The sequence below is a fragment of the Mesocricetus auratus genome, unplaced genomic scaffold (genome assembly GCF_017639785.1).
Source record: "Mesocricetus auratus isolate SY011 unplaced genomic scaffold, BCM_Maur_2.0 Super-Scaffold_100004, whole genome shotgun sequence".
NCBI classification, from domain to species: domain Eukaryota; kingdom Metazoa; phylum Chordata; class Mammalia; order Rodentia; family Cricetidae; genus Mesocricetus; species Mesocricetus auratus.
The window spans coordinates 93,797,710-93,818,136 of record NW_024429189.1 but is presented as its reverse complement, the minus strand read 5'-3'; the positions used below and the strand labels follow the sequence as shown (position 1 = coordinate 93,818,136).

The following is a 20,427-nucleotide window of genomic DNA, read 5'->3' as shown; positions in this document are numbered from 1 at the left end:
TCAGAAAGACCCATCCAAAATGGAGTCATCGTCTGTGCCTGACCCCCTCACAGTGGCACTCCCACAGAAAGGCACAGGAAGGCTGCAGACCATTTGAAAACAAAGGCTATAAAGTTTATTAGTTCTTTCTGTCTCCCCACAGAAACCTGTATTCCATACTGTAATGGCCCAGGGCATGGGCAAGTCTAAGAAAACCAGCTGTGGATTCTGAGGTTATCTGGAGAGAACTGCCCTTCCTTCAGGTACAAACAGCCACTTTGTGCTTCCCAAGGCTTCTCCTTGCTGTCCCTCTTCTGAAGCCCTTCTGAGCCACAAGGCCGATCCCATCTTCTGGTGCATTCTGACAGGGATGGAGGTCCTGGGATCTCTCCCCCTCTATCAGGCCTGAGGGTCCTCCATACAATGCCCACCTGTCCCAATTCCCACACTCTGGTGCTTTTCTTAACATCACAACCTGCACACCACCGCAGTCCCCAAACTGGACCCCCTTTGCTTGTAGAGCCCTCCTGTGGCTTCCCACCGCTTTGAGGAGCAGCAGATGGGTCTTCACCATCTCACTTGGCGCCACATCCTCGACACCACACCACTCCCTCAGAGGGAATGGCCCTCCCCCAAATGGTCTTCCACGCCAAGCCAGCTCTCTGCTCCTTCCAGAAAGCTGTTGATAATTATTTTGGTTAGAACCAGTCTCCTGTCTCCAGCATAGGACTTTCCCAAGGTGTCCAGGGGACTACTCATTTCACTGTTTCCCTGTGGGGGAACCCATCTCTTGGGTTAAGGAAATATAATCCTTGAGATAAGGTCCTGTCAGACATCCTATTTCTTTCATGGGGCTCAGTGTTTTGTGCATAATCTAATGGACCCTTCAGAAATGTCTTAATGGACACAAATGAGAAGATTATCAGTTTCCAGGAAAGACATGCATCCTGCTAGGAATGGACTACTTGTCCCAAAGACAGCCCTAAATGCTTTCACCAAATATACACTTGGGGCCCCAAGTTGGGTTAAGAACGAATGAACTAAGAATATGGGCAGCCATCAAGGTTTCACCCATCAATTGCCTGGAAGAGTAACTCTGCAGGTCTTGCTCCCAAAACCATTTGTATTTTCAGGCTTTTCCCAGTAAGTACCACTAGAGATCTGAAAACAGTTCTTGTGCAGCTCATCAGGACATGCAGAGAGGGGCAGGTCAATGTTTGTAGTCAATATTTTGGGCAGAGCCACCTACTGTTTCTAGCTGTGTGCTTTGGGAATGTTCTCTGTGAAAGATGTTAGGAGTGAGAGGCTCCCAAGTATCAAAAGGTCATGTGTGATTTAGGCCCATGCCAAGTCTCTCCTAACTCTGCCATCACAAGCTTCATCGCTGAATATTTCCTGTCTTTCTGGGAGGAAGAGAACAAACATCTGGAAAATTGTGACAAAAATTACAGGCAGCCACTGGCATTTATGTTCTCATTTGTAGTTTCTGGTTTTTGTTTTGTCTTTTAATTTTTTCCTAGAAAAGAAAAACACAACCAGAGGAATTTATATGACAAACTATCAGTGTCAGAATGGCAGGGATAAGAGAAAGAAAGGCCAGAGGAATGGAAATCTAATAAAAAGTGGGCTCCAAATCACAAGGAACGGTCCACAGGGTCAAGTCCTCATTCACTTTGGCATGCATGTTTGGTGCCCGGTCTTCTGGCCTGCTCCCTCAGATGCAATGTTAGAGATAGCTGGCCACACACTTCAAAAACCTGCCAATGATAAGTTCAGGACTTCACAGAAAGGTAGTCTTCATTAGCTCCTTGACTTTGTGCTCAGGCATCACCTGGCAGCTTTTCTTGCCTCAGAGGAGGGTCTGGAAGAATGGGAGAGTCATACTGGGCCACACTTTGGCATCACAGCAGGGAACTCCAAGCAGATGCTTTCTTATGGGCACACTTGGTCGTCATCTGCATAGGCATTTGTCCACATACTCCACACTCTTTCTGGCCAAAGAATGCGGAGGAGACAGTCTTCTTATAGTCACAGTTCAGCGACTGTATTCAGTCTGCATTCTTGCTCAAAATGTCTGTCGTCTTAAGGGTGAGAGGAGATTGAAGTTCATCTCCGTTTCAGCTAGCATTAGACTCTCACTCCAAAGAAGCTCATAAATGAACAAGAACAGCTTGCCTATCTGGATTCAAGCTGAGGCCTTTTAAATCCCATTCACCTTATGCCCCAGGTCTCCAGGTAAAACAACAAAATAAACAATAAAACTTGACCCAAGGCAAACAGAATAGTTAGAGTAACAGCCCAGTAGCATACCGCAAGACCAGCATACATTCCAGAAGGGGAGAGGGACATGCAGCAAGCTGTAGCCCCAAGTCACAGGCTATGGGACACGTTGACGCTGAAGGCTACAGCCAGGCCTGCACATCTGACAGGGTCCTGACACAACCTGATGGGCCTCTGGGTAGAGTACTAGAGTGGAGAGTGGAGGGTCCTGCCCTGCTTGGCCCCTGTGCCTGAACTGAGGCCAGGTTACATCTCAGTGCCACAGTTCTGAGGAGCACCACGCTGGCCAGCCAGCCAGGCCATAGTTCTTAGCCCCGCGGGGGCCATGTGACCCTAGTTCCACAGAAAGGCCCCAGGGAGCCACAGCTGCCTGGAAGAAGGAGCCAGGACAGAAAGCCTGCATTCTGTTGGAGAGACTAGAAGGAGTGACTATAGGCTTAGAGGGAGCTATGGTCCAAAATATTGCAGAGCCATAAGGGATAGGCTCCATTTCTGAACAACCACAACCATATTCCTGTTTTAGAAAGAGTACGGCTGCTATTGCTTGGTTTTGTTTTTCCTTTTAAAACCACTCACATTAAAAGGTGAAGGGACTGGGGCACTCAGTCCCCTTCACTGGGGTCCTCAATAGGATCCTTCCTTGCCTGGCTCCAAGTGTAAGAAGCCAGAACAGGACAGGAGAGCAGCTGTTCTGCTCCCCAACAACAATTCCTTCTCTCCAGAAAACCAGAGCATACTTGAGGAGTGGCCCAGAGACTAAAGTGCAGAGAATCCACAAAGTGGATGGCTGGGCCCAGGGCACTCTAGCAGGGATGAGGGAGTCAGCCCAGATGCAGAAGTAACACGAATGCTGGGCCGGGCAAAGTGAATTTACGTGGCACAGCCCCCTTCCTTCCCTCTGTGCCCTGCTGGCACCTCTCTCAGGGACTGTCCACTACCAGCAGCAACCCAAGGAAAGTCCCAGTCCCGAAGACAGGGCCCACGGAGGGAGGAAACTTATCTGACCATCCATGGTTGGAAGGAGCTAGTGAATAGGAAAGGAGCAGAGGGTTCTAGAAGGGGAAAGAGTGCATTATATAAAATCAGAGTCCCAGCTATGCAGAGCAGGGACAAATGGACAACCCTAAAGGCAGAGTGTCGCCTAGGGGAGGTTTGGTGAAGATGGTCAGGGTCCTACCGGTGAGACCTGCTGGGGGAAGTGGCTCTTCTGAGTGGAAGAGGAGCTGTGGCACTGGGGGAAGAGCTGCTGAGGAAGAAAGCCCTGGCTGGCATTAGGGTGTGTAGGCAGGGGGTGGCTGGAACTGGTTGATGACTTCATATTCTGCTGGGTAGGGGTCATTTTCCTCCATCTCAGATAGTAACTCCAGTGCTTGTTCTTCTTCCTCCGTTGGATAGTGGCGCAGGAGGTTGGCTGCAGTAGCCAGGATTGAGGCTCCACCAGCTCCTGCCACCAGGTAGAAGCTAACAGCAAAGGTGACATAGACTTGGGAGCCGTGGTACTTCTTATGCTGTTGCTGCTGGGCCAGGATGAGCTCAGAAGCCCAGTAGGAAAAGCCAATGACGGTAGCACACTGTAGGACTGGGAGACAGGGACAGCACAGAACGGGGATCAGCAGTCAGGATGCTTAAGCAATCAGTCACAGCCTCTCACCCAGTTCTCAGAGGGCTTGCCTGGCCCAAGGCTCTAAGAACTTTCTTGGAGATGAGATTCTTGGTTTGAGCTGAGAACAGTTATTTTGCCACCCTGGCTAGACAGGGTCTATCTTAAGAAATACTGAATCCTTAGTACCACCCCATGCCCCCGCTCCCCGGAAAAAAAAAGGTGGGAAAAGAAGAGAAAGAAACAATTTACAATTAGATAATAATAAGGCTCCTGGGTGCTTCTGGGTACTGAGAAGGAACAGATAAGATCATGCAGTTTTAGAAACTGAGTTGAACTGAAGTCAGTCACTATAAAAAGTCAAATTGACACACAACCCAGGCCTGGGTGAGGAAAGTGGCTGCAGAGAAAGCAGACGTGGCAAGGAGGTAGACTTAGAGGGAAACTGACCATACACACCAGTCCAGACAAGACAGCCCAATTCCTTCCATGCTTACACCAAGCCCTGAGTTTCTGTCAACTTCAATTGTCATTTATATAGAGCCAGGAGATTCCTGTGGCATGCTAACATTCCCTATAATCCCAGGTAAATTATTTACAAATGACAGAAGTTAACACTTAAGGCACCCATGCCTGAAAAACTAGAGCTTATCACACAGCTCTCTACAGAGAAACAATCCCTTGTACAACTCTGCACAGGGCAGGTGCTCTCCCACATGAGTAGACCCTGGCCTTACCAGTGAGGATGTGAGCGAAGGCATAGCGACGAGTAATCTTCAGAGCTGGATGCTTGGGCCCAAAGACATCCAAAAGGAATGCAGAGAGGCTACACAGGATGCCCAGGAAGCAGAAGGCGGCAATGACCCTCAGAAGCAGCACTGTCTGGGGGTTCATGCAGAAATCTGTGCAAAGAGAATGGAAGCTTCACATCCAAGAAACACCCCGAGGCAGGCAGTGTGAGCTTGGTCCCCCCCCCCCCACGCCCCAGTCTCTGGGAGCCAGAAGCTCTGGAAGGCATTGTATGAGCTCCTGCCACCAGTTGCTCTGTAGCAGCAAGGAACTTCCATGCTGCAAACCTGTACACCTCAAGCCCTTTTTCCTAACAAGACTAATTAATCTAGGGTGACTATATTTCTTCTCTATATTGTTCTGAGACAGGGTCTCATGGATCTGAGGTTGACCTCAAACTTGCTAAGCAGGGGTGGAGAATGACCTTAAATTTGTGATTTCCTGCCCCCACCTCTGGAGGGCTATAATTACAGGCATGCACCACCACACATAATTTTATGGCACAAACCAGGGCTTCCTGAATGCTAGGTACTCTACAAACCAAGTGCCATGCCCAGTGCCTACCCACACCCCCTCTCTTCCTTTTGAAACAAGAGTCTCAATGTATAGCCCAAGCTGGCTTCAAACTCATGATCCTTCTGCCTCAGTCTCCTGAGTATTGGAATTACAGGTCCATGCCACCAGACCTGGCTTCAAACCATTTTTTCAAGATCCCGACAATTAAGCCGGCATGGTGAGCTATTTTGCTAAAGGATGCTTTGGGCCAACAGGGAAAGGTCACTGACTTCTGAGCTGAAACAGCCAGAGAGACCAAGGCCAGAGGTCAATTGATGCCTATTCCCCACTTATTCACTCATTCCTTCTGTTTCCATTCTAAAACAGGCATTGAACTTAGAGACACTGAGCTAAGTCAAGGACAAATATTGTGATTCTGTTCATGAGATGCCAAGAAGTCAGAATCACTGACACAGAGTAGTAAGATGGTAGCTGCCAGGAGCTGGAAAAAGGGAGGGCAAGGTGTTAGTTGACTGAGTTTTCAGTTTGCAGTCATGAAAAGTTCTGGAAATGGACAGTGGTGAAGACTAACAATGATGCAAATGTGCCACTGAGCTGAACAGTGGTTCACTCTTGTAATTCCAGCACTTTGGGAGGTGTTCAGGAGGTTCAGGAGTTCAAGGCCAGTTTCTGCTAGTTAGCAAACCTGAGGTCAGCCTGGGCTTCCTGAGACCCTGCCTCAATCACCACCCTCAACTGCACCACCTACAAAAAAGGGAGAGAAGACTTCGATTAGGACTAGACAGCTGAAATGCAAGCAGCAGTGGAAAAGCTAAGACGTTATACCCTGGAAAGTTTAGAAATGAGAACATGTATATGCTACCAAAATAGGAGGTAAACCAAGGAAAAGGAGGTGCTGAAACAGGAGCGGCAACATTCAAGGAGTCCCTAGGGTGACAATCAGAGCAGCTTGTATTGCTTACAGTGTTTAAGTACCTTCTTTAAAAAAATCTCAGCCGGGCGGTGGTGGCGCACGCCTTTAATCCCAGCACTCGGGAGGCAGAGGCAGGCGGATCTCTGTGAGTTCGAGGCCAGCCTGGTCTACAAAGTGAGTTCCAGGACAGCCTCCAAAGCCACAGAGAAACCCTGTCTCGAAAAACCAAAAAAACAAACAAACAAACAAAAACAAAAACAAAACAAATCTCAATTAAACAATACTGTCAATCTACTTTGATAGCTATGGAAACTGCAATGGCTTCCTGAAGCACAGAATGAGATAAAGGCTGATAAAGGAGCAAAGGCAGGTACATGTTGGTGTCCATCCTTAATCCCAGTACTCAGAGGCAGATCTCTCTGAGTTAGGGGCTATTCTACATAGTGAGTCCCAGGCCAGCCAGGGGTACATAGTGAGGCCCTGCATTAAAAAATGAATGAATGAATGAATGAATGAATGAATGGAATGAATGATTTAAAAAGGGTCCAGCAGTGGTGGCTCACACCTTTACTCCCAGCACCCAGGAGGCAGAGGCAGGAGGATCTCTGTGAGTTCGAGGCTAGCCTGGTCTACAGAACTAGTTCTAGGACAGCCAGGGCTACACAAACAAACCCTGTCTCAAAAACAAAACAAAAACCAAAAAATTTTAAAGAAAGAAACAAGTCTTCACTTCCTTTCCCTCCTCTTCCTCAGCTATTACCAAGTGCTTTCATTTAGGCCATAGGTCACTGAGTGATTTAGGAAAAACTGCATAGAGCTGGTCAAACTCAGGCTACAGGCTCCTTTCTTGATCTTTGATGTCAAATTGAGAACCTGAAGGTGACAATCTTCAATTTCTAGCATGCATCTCTATCTGCAAGCATATGCTGCTGCAATCATGTACCAGGCTCCTCAAGGGTCTGGGAGCACAGAAAATCCCCATACAAGTGGTTCAAGTTTCCAGTCCCCAAAACACCAGTACTACATTCCATAAGAAGGTAAACAGATGGAGGAATGTCCAAGAAGCTAAGTGGTGGACCCTCTGCCAACAAAAAGATTCAATTCGGCAGATGCTGGCCATCGTGGAATCTTGCGCCATGGGAGATGCCAAGCATTTTGTGACTGACACATGTACTCTGCCTCAGACTCAAAATTCTCCAGGTAGATTCTGGCTGAGCCCAGACAAGACTCAGGTGCCTCCATCTGGCTGCCTTCAGAGTTACCTGTCGCCATCTTTGGAGGTTTGGGTGATTACCTACTGACATGGAGCTTGCCTGTCCATGAGTTCTGCCAGAAGCTAGCATCTGTCCTCATTGCATCCAGAACTACGTCTCAGGACAACATATGGATTATGAAGGGGCCCAGGAAGAGGCTTGAGGGAGACAGGGCTGACTCCTGTCTCTGATTTGAACATTACTGAAAGCTGAATTAGTTCTTTTTGGAGTCTGCATGGCGTGTGGGAATGCTGGGGTGGGATCAAGTGTTCCAATGCTAACAAGAATGCCTCCAGAGACAGGGTGTTAAGGGCTGACACCATGGGTCACTTTGCAGCAGTTCACCTGCATTACTCTGTGCAGCCAGGCACTCTGTGTGAAGAAGGGTACACAAGAGACCTCAAAGACACTTGGCTTTTGTTTCTTCTGATGATGGCTGAACATATTATCCTTGAAAACGTGCACCTAATATATCCATGCCTATGTGCTTTACATTTTAAAATGTTTTTTTTCCAGAAAGGGTTTCTGTGTTAATAGCCCTGGCTGTCCACATGTCCTGGAACTTGCCCTGTAGACCAGGCTGGCCTCGAACTCACAGAGATCTGCTGCTTCTCCCTCCCACGTGCTGGGATTAAAGGCGTGCGCCACCACTGCCCAGCTTACTTTTAATAAGATAAGCACATGACAAAAAGCTTCAAGAAAGAGGCTGACCTTCACCTGCCTTTCTCTAGAGGCAAACATGGCTGAAGGTACAAGAGCCTGTACACACAAATGGGTCAAATATTATCTTTGCCAAGCTTGACTACCACCCTGGAAGTCACCACACAGGACAGATAAGGAGTCCAAAGCTCCAGAAGATTAAGTGACCTCCTCCAGGTCACACAGTGACCCCCAGACAATGTGCTGCCTGGAAACTGCTAAGCAGCACTGGCAGCTTTTATTATTTCCTTGATGGAGATAATCAATCAAACTCTAAGAGGTGTATTGAAAAGAAGGGTCAGATGAACTAGCATGAGCATTGTCCAAGACAGCAGCTGCTGAGCTCATGAAAACAGCAGCTGGAGGACTCAGATTCCACCGCAGTAACAAAGACAAAAAGGCAAGGTGTGGATTGTTGAGTGATGAGCAGTGCTTACACAGGGACTTCCGGCAAAACTGGCTTCATATGGTGCTTCAACCTCTGCAGCACTGAGGGCATCTGAGCACAATTCTGGTCATGAGTTAGTGCACCAGAAAAACTATACATGATCAAATGTTAGGTCTACCACAGGCTACAGTCAATCTTCAAGTCACTAGCTATCCTGTTTTAAAGGCTCAAATGAAAGCAGCAACATCTGCCTCACCCACCACAGGCAGGTGCTAGGAGGGAAAGCAGTTACCTACCTATTCAGCCAGACTGAATATAGTGACTCTGGACATAGGAAGGGCTTCTGACACCAAGTTCAAGCATGTTCTGTTTCAACTGCTCTTCTCGACTTCAAAGCTAGTGCTTAAGGCTGTAGTTCTCAACCTTTCTAATGTTACTGCCCTTTAATACAGTTCCCCATGTGGTGGTGACTCCAACCATAAAATTATTTCACTGCTGCCTCATAAGTAATTTTGTTACTATTATGAATTGCAATGTAAATATCTGTTTTCCAATGGACTTAGGCAACCTGTGAAAGGGTGGGTGGATCCCGGAAGGGGTTGACATCCACATGTTGAGAACTGCTGAAAGCCAAATATGAGCTTCCCTTTGGGTGGTGCTAACACTCCCAGAGAGGGGCGGCAGGGAGCAGCATCTTACCATGAGGTAAGACAGAAAGACAGCCCTGATCAAGAGCATCTTCTAGGGCCAGAGATCTGAAAGTCTCTGGCTTCCTTTCCTAAATACCAGTATGGCAGGGAGAGCAAATACTCCTCCTCCTTCCCCAAGAAGTCTTTTAGAGATACTAAAGCCCCAAAAGCTAGGTAGGCTAGTAGTGACTTACTGGGAGAGAAAGGCTGTGCCGGGAGTCTTGACTTTATATTTGAGCCAGCAGTTTGCTACACTACATTCTAGACAGACAGCACATCTTATCCTCCCCTCCAGTTGCATTCTGGCCTGTTTATTTTGGTAAACACTGCCTGACTGTCCCTCCTAGTCATCAGGGAAGAAGGCAGCTGCTATGTAATCAGATCCTAAGGAACTGACTTTGACCAAGGTCATTGGTGAGTCACAGGGCTGGATTTGTTTTGAATGCTCTGGCTCTTCCTGTCTACCTGTCTGTGGTTGACCCTCTCTTGACCTATGTGGGCTGAAGGCAGAAAGGCTAAAGTGGTTTCAGACCAGCTTCCTGCTGTTCTTCCCTTCCTCCTTCCTCCCTAGGGTCCTGTAGGCTAGAGGAACTCCCACTGCCCCAGTCTCTCCAAACACCTTCTCCCCAGCTCTGCATCCTTCACTCTAACTCTTGGCTCTTAGCCAAACCTGACATGGACCACCAACAGGGCACACTAATGTCCAGATAGATCATCTTACAGTTGTCAATGGTGCCAGCCAAGCATCCTGAGAACAGCCCCCAAGGGCCTGGTGGTGGCATCAGTATCACTACCCATCAGGTACACAGGCCCTCCATCCTTGGTCCTCCAGTGGCTGTTGAGTCACTTGTCATCAAATCCCAACTTACTCATTCTCCAAAACTGCTTCCTGAAGCTGGTGGTGGGGCTGCCCTTCGCTAAACACACGAGAAAGGCAGAGCAGGGGTTCTGTCCCAGACACTAAAAGTCTGGGCATTTCTAAGCCTTCTCTGGATCTGAGCCCAGAGAAGCTATGTGAAAAGACTCAGAACAGAATCTGTTGAGCTGGCATTTGCTGAAGCCTTCTCGCATCTGGCCCTACAGCAGGGGTGAGTGGCTCTGCCTCTGGTTCACTGAGCCTGAAACCTGAGACGGTGTGGGCACTAAAAAGCACAGCTCTGGCGGGGCTTCATAAAAATACAACCAGAGGCTTCGGCTTCCCAAATCTCCCTTTTGCTGTGCAAAGGGTCTGTTTTGGTGTGTGCCTTGTTTTGTGTGTGCATTTCCTCACCCCTATTAAAGGCCTTCTTCTACTGGTGAAAAACAAGAAACCAGTCAACCAAACAAAAACCCACTCCTTTGGGTTTGTAAAGGAAAACAAACTCAGGGGGCACTAAGGTTTGATGGTAATAAGAGTGTGGACTTCAGAGTCACAACTTGGAACAGCTATGTCTCTGAGTACATTACCTATTCTCCTTGGGCTAGGGGCCTTTGTGCTTGGTACACAGGTTTGCTTCGGAGCCTTCTGGCCCACCTCATTCTCTTTTACCTGCAGAAACCTAGCGGGTGTTTGCCTCTGTAAATATCTATAAGCACCGTATTTGCCCAGCACAGCTCTACTCCCTCCTGGGATTGGGCTATTCCAGGCTTCCAGGTAGATCATCTGGTAGATCTAGAAATCAGCACAGTCACACAAGATTTCATATGCCTGAAGGTCCACGAGGTACCACAAAACACAGATAGAGAGCAACAGAAGCGAAGTGACAAGAGACCAGATTCCCTGCCTTCTGCAATGGCTCACAAGGCCCCAATGCCAATGCTTCTATTTATAGACTGTAGCTAAGTGATCCTGGCTTACAATGGCCAAGGAGATGAGCAGAGCAGGCAAACCACGCATGGGTTAAGATGTCTAAACACACAGCAAATGCAATGTAAAGGTTAAGACAGCATGTTTGAGAGCTTGTTTGGAGGTTCTAGCAGGGGAGTGCAGCTACTCGTATACCCTTAACCGAAGACGGGTCCTCCTCTATTCGGGGAATGTCGTCCTCTTCGACCGAGACAGCATGTTTGAAAAGGACAAAATTTGGTCTGAATAATTTCTTAGAAAGGGCAAATATGGCCAGGTGGTGGCGGTTGTATGCCTTTAATCCTAGCACTTGGGAGGCAGAGGCAGGCGAATCTCAGTGAGTTCGAGGCTAGCCTGGTCTACAAAGTGAGTTCTAGGACAGCCAGGACACAGAGAAACCCTATCTCAAGGAGAAAACAAGACAAATACTTCTGTGAACAAACATATTTTAACATGCCTTTGGCGGGGAAATATACCAAGAGATATCATATATTATGAGATCTTTTTTTTTTAACAACAGCCCAAGTAAAACAAGGGATAAACATAATTAAGGAGACAGCACCATTTTATTCTGGCATCAATGAATGGGAGGCAGTTATCAGTGATGTCACCCAGCAGGGCAAGCCTGGGGAGCTCACTTCACTCTTTTCCTGGATCTCTGAAATAAGGATGCCTCTCTCTATACCATTTGCATGTTATGACCCTTCCACCCCAGGGATGACCTGCAAAGGACAATCATCATAAACTCTTTCCCAGTTTGTGTGTCACACTCAACTCCTGAAGCAGAAACACCATGGTGCCAAATGGCAAAGGCCTGAATGAAGACCAGTGCAAAGAAATGGGAAAGCAAAAAAAAAAAAAAAAAAAAAAAGAAAGAAATGGGAAAGCATCCGGTTCAAACTTAACAGCCTTTCTGCCATCAGGTATATGCTAAGAAAAAGCTGCATATCAAAAGGCCTCCATCCATGGTATAACCTTGGTCTTGGAAGACAAATTCAGGAAGAAGGTGAGAAAAAAGTCTCAAACCAGAGCCTCCACCCTGTTCTCTATAAAAATCATCCCAAAGTCTTGAATGTGCAAAGAGAAGCAAATGTTAAAGAGAACTCACCAAGAAGGACAACACTAGGTGACAGGGCTTTTCAGCTACAGCAGTGTTTTTATTTCAACTCAGAGGGGGCCCTGACCTTCTCACCAAATTCCAGGGCGTGAGCCCTTCATGAGATACCTTGCACATATCTAACAGCACTACACCAGAACCAGAGAGCAAAGAAGAAACATGAAAACCTCTGAGACTAGTTCCAAGGACTTGAGGGCAACAAGGTGTGACCATTTGGGACCCACTGACCATTGTTAGATTAAAAATCAGGAAGCACAGTCCTGCTTTCATACCACACAGTCTTTCTCCTCACTCCTAGAAACAGAAGAGGAGCTATGAGACTCCTGAGACAGGCCATCCACTAAGCTCTGGACTCCTATTTCATCCAGTAAACAGAACAGGTATTTCCTTCTGCCTGCTGGTCTGAGAAATCCGACGACAAATAAAGCAATCGTTTCAATCAGGCATACCTATACGGGCACTGAAAGCCAAATTCCAACTGGTGAGTGTGGCAATGGAGCTGATGTCTGATGACCTGGGATGCCACAAGTACCCTCTACTAGAAGTTCAATTATCAATTATCATAGAATACTAATATATCTTTTACAATTAGTCATATTAACAGTTGTGTTTTCTCCATCAATCTCCAAAACAACTTTTCTGCATCTCAGGTCTATTAGAAGCGGGTGGCTAATCGTGATACCTAACACCCTATTTCTTCTACCTATTAACGTGCCCTTCCTCTGGCAGAAATCTAAAATAGCAACATTCTGAATAGGTGCCTGGCTGAATGGGATTGATGAGGAGCTAGACCCCCAAACAGAGCCACCTGGTGGGCATGAAAATCAAGTAAGAACGGGGCTGTTGCCTTCAACAAATGATTGCCTCTGGTTATCTATGCTTCCTTCAGTCAGTTCGTTTTGCACCACCCCTCAAGCCGGGAGAGCAGGAGCTCAGCGCCCTCACCTTTCAGTAGATCCGGGTGCACGTAGCCCAGCACGTCCGAGACCCCCAGCTCCTGGCGGGAACAGGTGCCTCCGTGGATGTGCAACCAAGCGGGCTCCGCCAGGGCAGTACACAGCGCTGTGATGGACAGGGCGCCAGGCAGGGCCGAAGCCAGGCTCCGCTCCGGCTGCTTGGGCAGAGCGCTGCTTCCCGGGCTCCTCCGCCGGCGCCCTCCCGGCAGCCCTGCGCCTCCAGGGGCATACATGCCCGGGGCCGCCCGCTGTAGCTCTGCGGTGGCTGCTGACGGCCGCCGACCTCAGCGGGGGGCGCAGAGCCTGTCTGTACCCGGGTGAAGAGCAATGCAATGGGTGGCTGGCCCGGAGCTGTCAGAGCCCGCACCAGAGACTGCGGGGTGGGACCCAGGGCTAAGCACAGATCAAAGGACTGCGGGAATTCGGGGGGGCGGGGACCGAGGGCTCTGGATGAGGATTAGTGAACCAGGGAGAGGGCAGGGGACTTAGGTGGGCTGTGGATATGCCAGGATAACAGGCGGAGGTACTGGGGGGGGGGGGGGGTTCAGCTACTGGCGCGGGGCGCGGAGGAGATTTACACCGGGGTTATTGGACAGAGGGTTGCGGAGGGGCGGAGGATGCGGCTGGGCCGCCGGGATCTGAAACCCGCACTTTGAGGTGCGACCTAAACCACAGTGACCCTCCCAACTCTAGTCCCTACTCCTCACCGGTCAGCAGGCCTCAGAGCCGGGATGGCGCCGCTCCGCCCGGTCACGGGCCTCTCAGCTGCCCGGGGCAAGCGATCCCAGGCCCCAATCCCGCAACGCCCAGACGGACCCGGGCTGATGCACTTCCGGCTTCCTCCAGCCCCACCCCACCGCCGCCTCCGCCTCCTGCTCACCGCTCTGCCCTCTGCCCGCGTCACTGTGTGCGCGCGCACGACCTGTTCTCGCGCGGGGCATCAGGGGACTGGTAGTTCGGAACAGTCCCGCGAGGCTTCCCGTTGTGGAGGGTGACAGAGAGTGACTACAAGACCCAGAAGGCAGCGCGGCCTCAGCAGCGGGCGCTTCAGTTCCCAGAGCGACCCCTCTGGCTCAAGTTGGACATCTGGCGACCGCGGGGTCCTAAGGTGGCCACCGCTTTCCGCACGTTCTTTCAGCGTCCTCCTTCTCACCCTGAGACGGCCGCCATGAAGGATTCGCTGGTGCTGCGGAGCCGTGTCCCGGCGCACCCGGACTCCCGCTGCTGGTTCCTGGCCTGGAACCCCACGGGGACCCTGCTGGCCTCGTGCGGCGGCGACCGTAAAATCCGCATCTGGGGCACCGAGGGTAAGGCCTGGCTTGGCTTTGTGACCCTGGTACAGAGGAAGACGCCACTCTGGGGAAAAGGGTTTGTCGGGGGAAGGAGTGTGCAAGCGTCAACAGACAGTCTGGGATTGTTGCGGAACTGGGATATTTCCTGAGGAAGAAAAATGAGAAAAGTAGTCTGAAAAACAATTTGACGGTTTTAGGACCCCTTGTAGAGGAAGCAGTCGCTTGCATCATTGTAATGGTGATTGAGTTTGTCCCAAAGGATTTCGCTTTCAGTACTAGTTATTGGATGGCATTGATGGTGCTCCAAACCCTAGCCTGTTCTCTGCCTGTAGGTGACAGCTGGATTTGCAAGTCTGTCCTTTCTGAAGGCCATCAGCGCACTGTTCGGAAAGTGGCCTGGTCCCCCTGTGGAAATTACCTGGCCTCTGCCAGCTTTGATGCTACCACTTGCATTTGGAAGAAGAACCAGGATGACTTTGAGGTAACCAGGCTGGATGGGAGCAGATTGTTACCTGTTTGAACCCCAGGGCTGGGTCCACCGGATCTTTACTTAATGTTTATACCACAGAAATGGTAGCTGGGTATGGTAGTTCATGACACTAATCCCAGCATTTGGGATACTGAAGCAAGAGGATTGCTACAAGTCCAACGTCATCCTGGACTGTAGTATGAGACCCTGTCTCAAACAACAAAATTGTGATCTTAGATGTTTTACTAGAGCCTACACCCTTTAGCTGCCATTAATTCACAACCTTTTTCTGTTTCCAGTGTGTAACCACTCTGGAGGGTCATGAAAATGAGGTCAAGTCAGTGGCTTGGGCCCCGTCTGGCAACCTCCTGGCTACCTGCAGCAGAGATAAGAGTGTGTGGGTCTGGGAAGGTGAGTCCAGGTGCCTCTAGGTACAATGGAAAACCAGCTCACTGACTTTCAGCTTTGTTCCTGACAGGCTGGGCTCTTTGGTTCTTTTTTTTTCCCCACAGTTGATGAAGAAGATGAGTATGAATGTGTCAGTGTCCTCAACTCTCATACACAGGACGTTAAGCATGTGGTTTGGCACCCAAGCCAGGAGGTAAGAGTCAGATGAGGCAAGGAAGAACCCTGATGTGGAGGCTTGTGCCCAGCCTTCGTATACTCTTTGACATCACCCTCAACTTTCGTAGGGATCCCTGGGACTGCCATCCTGACAAGGTTTGATATTGGAACACCTCCTGGGCCGTACAGACAAGTGCTGTGTCTTCTTTCTTACTTTTTCAGCTTTTAGCTTCTGCCAGCTATGATGACACAGTGAAGCTGTACCAAGAGGAAGGGGATGACTGGGTCTGCTGTGCCACCCTTGAAGGTCATGAATCCACTGTGTGGAGCTTGGCCTTTGACCCCAGCGGCCAGCGTCTGGCATCTTGCAGTGATGACCGTACTGTGCGCATCTGGCGCCAGTACCTACCAGGCAATGAACAAGGTGAGGGTCCTGGAGTCAAAGGAGACTCCTTTCCTTAGAGTTCTGCCAAGATTTATGGTCTACCAAGATATAGTCTGCCACAAATCACAGTTGCATTCAGTGTAACAAGAAAGGTCTCCAGAGAAGCACTGAAAGAACTGGGGTCGCTTTGTAGAACAATGCCTTCCAACCAAATTTGAAAAGGGTATGTAGAAATTTTTTTTTTGGAAACAGGGTTTCTTTGTTGCTTTGGAGCCTGTCCTGGAACTCCATCTGTAGATCAGGCTAGCCTCGAACTCACAGAGATCCACCTGTCTCTGCTTCCCAAGTGCTGGGATTAAAGGTGTACACCACCACTACCCACCCAGCTAGGTATGTAAAATTTTTAGCAGGAGAATGTAATGCAAGAATTTCAAGTTGAAAGCCTAGCGACAGCCACCCCCTCCCTCCAAAAGAAAAGCTGCCGAGCTGGCATATACCTTTAATCCCAGTACTCAGGAGGCAGAAGCTGGGGGATCTCTGAGTACAAGGGCATCCTCGTCTACATAGTAAATTCCAGGACAGCCAGAACTACATAGTGAGACTCTGATTCAAAACAAACACACACACACAAAGAAAACCCAGCAGCATGATTTGGCTGATGGTGGGAATGTCTAAGCAGAATATGAAGAACAGGATCCCGAGACAAGGCAGAGAATTAGAAGGGAGGAGTGAAGTAGGTTGGGTTGGTTACTGAGTGGCCTTAAAAGGCAGATTAACTCATTAGATACAGCCTACAGTGGACTAGGTAGGCTTCCTTCTCAGAATTAACTCTTGGCGGCAACAGTGTGCCAGGCAGATAAGGAGGGTGGGAACAACTGGGACCAGGACTCATTGGTTGGCAGTGGGATGAGGAAAGGGCACATTAGGATCTCCTTTTAATAGTAGAAGTGCTCAGGACACAGAATGCCTTGGGCTTAAGAGAATTCTGTCACACAGGGGTGGCTTGCAGTGGCTCTGACCCCAGCTGGAAATGCATCTGCACTTTGTCAGGCTTCCACACCAGGACCATTTACGACGTTGCTTGGTAAGACCTCAGTCCCATTCCAGCAGGGATTTTAGACATGGCATGACTGTGCTGCTCTGCACTTGTTCAGATTGGGCCTGCCTTTCTGGTTTATAACCGGCTGGCCTGGGGTTCTAGGAGCAGGAAGCTGACTATACCTAAGACTGTTTCTGGGATAACATCCCCAGGCTTTCTTACCCTCTCTGAGGAGTGGGTGGGGGGTAGGGGGTGGGGAAGGTGAGGAGAGCAGGAAAAGAGGAGGGAGTGGGAACTGGGATTGGTATGTAAAATGAGAAAAGATTGTTTTAAAATAAAGTTAAAAATTAAAAAAAAAAAATCCCAGGCTTTGAGGATAGCACCAACCCTTAGGATTTACATAGCACTGGACCATTCTGAGATGATCATTGAATATATGCATTTGTAACTGAGGACTTGGTGGTTTAGTAACTGACTCTTACGAGGACTAGAAAAGCTGTTCCATTCTTAGAAGAATAGAGGTTAGAGGCCACTCTGGACCTGAGTCTTGCCATACACACCTTTAATCCCAGTTGTCAGTAACTAGAGGATCTCTGTGTTCGAGGCCAGCCTGGTCTACAGAGCCAGTTCCAGGACAGCCAGGGTACACAGAGAACCCTGTCTCAAAAAATAAATACACATCTCAAACATTCATTGCTTGACAACTAGAATTTTTGATGTTTTGTTTTTTTTTTTAACTTACTAAAATGAATAGGCAATTGAACATTTCTAGATTCAAGTTTTACACGGTGATGGGCAAAGGAGGAATCTTAAATGCTTAAAGAAAGTTCTTTTTAAAAGGACTCAATTATGGTAAAACATGTTAATGTCAGTGTTAAAAGGAAGCTAAGGATGCCATGACCTGGGCAACTGCCTATGCTAAGTGGGGAAAGTGTGATTTGGTCTCATCTGTAGCTGGGGCAACCAGGTGGGAACACCTGAGGACTAGGAGGGTCTTGGTTAGTGTGATAGTTTAGGAAAGCTTTCTGTGAGACTCTTAACTGAGGCCTGAGGTTTGGAAAGAAATTAAGCCTGCAACTGTGGAACGCTTTTCCTAATTTGCTAGGTTGGAGAGGCAGGAATCACTTGCTTACCCACTGACATGTGTGTTCCTCCCAGGTGTCAGCTGACAGGGGCCCTAGCTACAGCCTGTGGGGATGATGCCATCCGAGTATTTGAGGAGGATCCAGGCTCAGATCCACAGCAGCCTACCTTCTCTCTGACAGCTCATGTGCATCAGGCCCATTCCCAGGACGTCAACTGTGTGGCTTGGAATCCCAAGGAGCCAGGGCTCCTGGCCTCTTGTAGTGATGATGGGGAGGTGGCCTTCTGGGAGTATCACCAGACTGCAGGCCTCTGAGCTATAGCTTTACTTGACCAAGACTTTCTTAGTCACTGAGTGGTCATTTAGCTTTATGCCCTTCTGTTTGGTTGTGTAGAAGCCACAAGACCATTCACTGTTTCTCTTCCTTGATGGGAGAGAGCCATGGGACAGAGCCATGGAACAGAAGTATGTGGTATTACACATTTTGCTTGATTTAGAGCATGGTGTTACATATTTTGAGGGTAAATATAGTATTTATAATCACTATGTATGTATATAGGAGAATGTGTTTGAGAGCTTTCTGAAATTGCGAGCTTTATAGAAATAATCTATCTGTGCCCTACTTCCTGTTTTATAAATAAGGTCATTTATCATTTATAATTCCCTGTTGGAAATGAGTCCCTTCTTCCCAATTCCTAGAGAATTTTAAGACCTGCAAGCCAGTTGTGGTGTCTTCCTAGCACCTAGCACTCAATAAGCAAAGATAGGATGATCAGAAGCTCAAGGTTATCCTTGAAGCTAACTGAGGATATACAAGACCCTTTTTCAAAAAGCAAAGACACTCAAAGTTTGTTCAGAGTGAAAGAACACCTCTGCTTTTCCTTAGAAACTTTCGTGTGCCTCTTGAAACATGCTGTGGTAGCAACTGAACCTCCCACCCCAAATAGAGAATTGGTTTTCAGTGAGGGGTAGAAAATATTAAGACAATAGCTTGTGGCCCTCTTAAAAAAAAAAACAAAAAAACAAAACAAAAACAGCAACAGGTTGGGTGTGGAAGCACATACCTATAATCCACCACTCAGGAGGCAACCTGATCTACAAAATGAGTTCCATGATAACCAGGGAGCCAGAGGCCCTGTCTCAAAAAAAAAAAACAGAACAAATGAAAAAAACAAGTAAAAGACAATAGTGTGTGTGTGTGTATGTGTGTGTGCGCGCGTGTGCCCACATGCACACACTCTCCCAATCTGGTGCTTTTCAGGGCAAAGAGTAATCAGATGTCTAATAAGCCTTCTAAAGAGTGGTGAGGATGGTTTCCAAAGCTGGAGCCTTCACTTAATTTTTTTGATACTGTACAATCGTGACCTTAGATTTCTTGGAAGACAGCAGAAGCAGTATCAGAGGCAGCGGTGGCTAATGATCTGCAGATCCCTGGGAGTCTTAGGACCCTTGCAAGGTCAATACCATAACATGATCAAGGAGTGGCACCAGTTAAATAGCCATCAGCCTTCACTATCTTGTTCCCACAGTAGGAATGGAGCCAGCTTCACTTAGACAAGAAAGATGACTAATTATTATTAAACATTGACCCTTGAGAACGTCTCATACTGACAAAAGAGAAAATTCTATGCAGCCTCTCTGCTATGAAGTAAGGTGACCCTAAGGAAAAGCAGTTGGACCTTTGTTGCAAGCCATTCATGGAATGCCATTTCTATCAGAAAATTAAGCATTAAGGCTTGACTACTTAACTGTGTTTCTGAAAAATGAACACATTGAACCTTTCACTTAATAGTGTTCACTACTAATGGCAAATGTTTAAAAGACAGAATTTCTGAAAACTTTTAACAAACTTTAGTGGTAACTAAATTAGCAAATGAATAGTGAACTGTGTGGGTATCTTGAGATCTGTGGAATTTCATGGGTCATTCTCCAAATGTGCGATGTGATGATGTTACATATCAAAGGAGAGCCACAATTATTTGAAAACTCTTCTCTTTTCTCTGAAGTTGACATGTTTCAGCTCCACCACACAATGGATGAGCAAAGAAGTGGCTGGCTTGTGTTAAATGGATGTAAAGTAAGTGATTGCAACACTGTACCATGTTACCCTTCTTCTAGAACTTATTTTTTCCTAAAATATGTTAATGAAGTTATTTTGAAATGTGAACTGCCTTAATTTTTAATATAACAAGTGTCAATGACTATAACTTAGATAATAAAACATTTCAAGGCTTTGTTCTTAGTTTTCTGAAGGGGCAAGGGGGTCTTGAAACCATCATTTGAAAACTGCTGGCCTGGGGGAAAGTGAATCACCTCAGCACAGTTCACATTTATTCCTCAACAACAGAAAGTAAACATTTGAAGTTGTAGGCCTGAGGTTGTAGTAAGAGGGCATTTCAAGGAGATTATAGTCATACCTGCGGTGCGTCTTTTTTTGTTGTTGCTTTTGTTTTATTTTTTTGACACAGGGTTTCTCTGTGTAGCTCTGACTATCCTGGAATTAACTCTGAAGAATAGGGTGGCCTCAAACCCACAGAGGTTCACCTGACTCTGCCTCCCAAGGGCTGGGACATAAGGCGTGCACCACCAC

The 20,427-nt window shown here is 47.8% G+C and overlaps 2 protein-coding genes across 4 annotated transcripts; one reads left to right on the top strand and one right to left on the bottom strand.

Moving 5' to 3' along the window:
- Positions 1-92: 92 nt before the first annotated feature.
- Positions 93-13,869, bottom strand: Tmem127 (transmembrane protein 127). 3 transcript variants are annotated; one of them, XM_005068581.4, is made up of 4 exons: positions 13,712-13,869; positions 12,994-13,311; positions 4,597-4,761; positions 93-3,838 (listed from the first exon to the last, which is right to left on the bottom strand). In XM_005068581.4, exons 2-4 carry the CDS (start codon positions 13,235-13,237, stop codon positions 3,531-3,533), a joined length of 717 nt encoding a protein of 238 aa, XP_005068638.1. In that variant the 5' UTR covers positions 13,238-13,311; positions 13,712-13,869; the 3' UTR covers positions 93-3,530. The 3 variants fall into 3 exon arrangements, with proteins under 3 accessions (XP_005068638.1, XP_040602179.1, XP_040602180.1); XM_040746245.1 differs by lacking the exon at positions 13,712-13,869 and adding an exon at positions 5,850-5,908 and having other exon boundaries at positions 12,994-13,130; XM_040746246.1 differs by lacking the exon at positions 12,994-13,311 and having other exon boundaries at positions 13,712-13,852.
- Positions 13,870-14,005: 136 nt separating this feature from the next.
- Positions 14,006-20,071, top strand: Ciao1 (cytosolic iron-sulfur assembly component 1). The gene is made up of 7 exons (XM_005068580.3): positions 14,006-14,311; positions 14,629-14,777; positions 15,065-15,176; positions 15,278-15,366; positions 15,552-15,753; positions 16,711-16,798; positions 17,912-20,071. Exons 1-7 carry the CDS (start codon positions 14,173-14,175, stop codon positions 18,150-18,152), a joined length of 1,020 nt encoding a protein of 339 aa, XP_005068637.1. The 5' UTR covers positions 14,006-14,172; the 3' UTR covers positions 18,153-20,071.
- Positions 20,072-20,427: the final 356 nt, after the last annotated feature.

What these genes read in the sequence shown, in the direction of transcription:
- Ciao1 (XM_005068580.3), top strand. Translation starts at nt 14,173, where the DNA reads ATGAAGGATTCGCTGGTGCTGCGGAGCCGTGTCCCGGCGCACCCGGAC. An exon ending in AGAACCAGGATGACTTTGAG is followed by an intron (nt 14,778 to 15,064) that starts GTAACCAGGCTG and finishes TTCTGTTTCCAG; the next exon opens with TGTGTAACCACTCTGGAGGG. An exon ending in CCTACCAGGCAATGAACAAG is followed by an intron (nt 15,754 to 16,710) that starts GTGAGGGTCCTG and finishes TCTGTCACACAG; the next exon opens with GGGTGGCTTGCAGTGGCTCT.
- Tmem127 (XM_005068581.4), bottom strand. Translation starts at nt 13,237, where the DNA reads ATGTATGCCCCTGGAGGCGCAGGGCTGCCGGGAGGGCGCCGGCGGAGG. An exon ending in GCACCCGGATCTACTGAAAG is followed by an intron (nt 4,762 to 12,993) that starts GTGAGGGCGCTG and finishes CTCTTTGCACAG; the next exon opens with ATTTCTGCATGAACCCCCAG. An exon ending in CTTCGCTCACATCCTCACTG is followed by an intron (nt 3,839 to 4,596) that starts GTAAGGCCAGGG and finishes CCTGTCTCCCAG; the next exon opens with TCCTACAGTGTGCTACCGTC.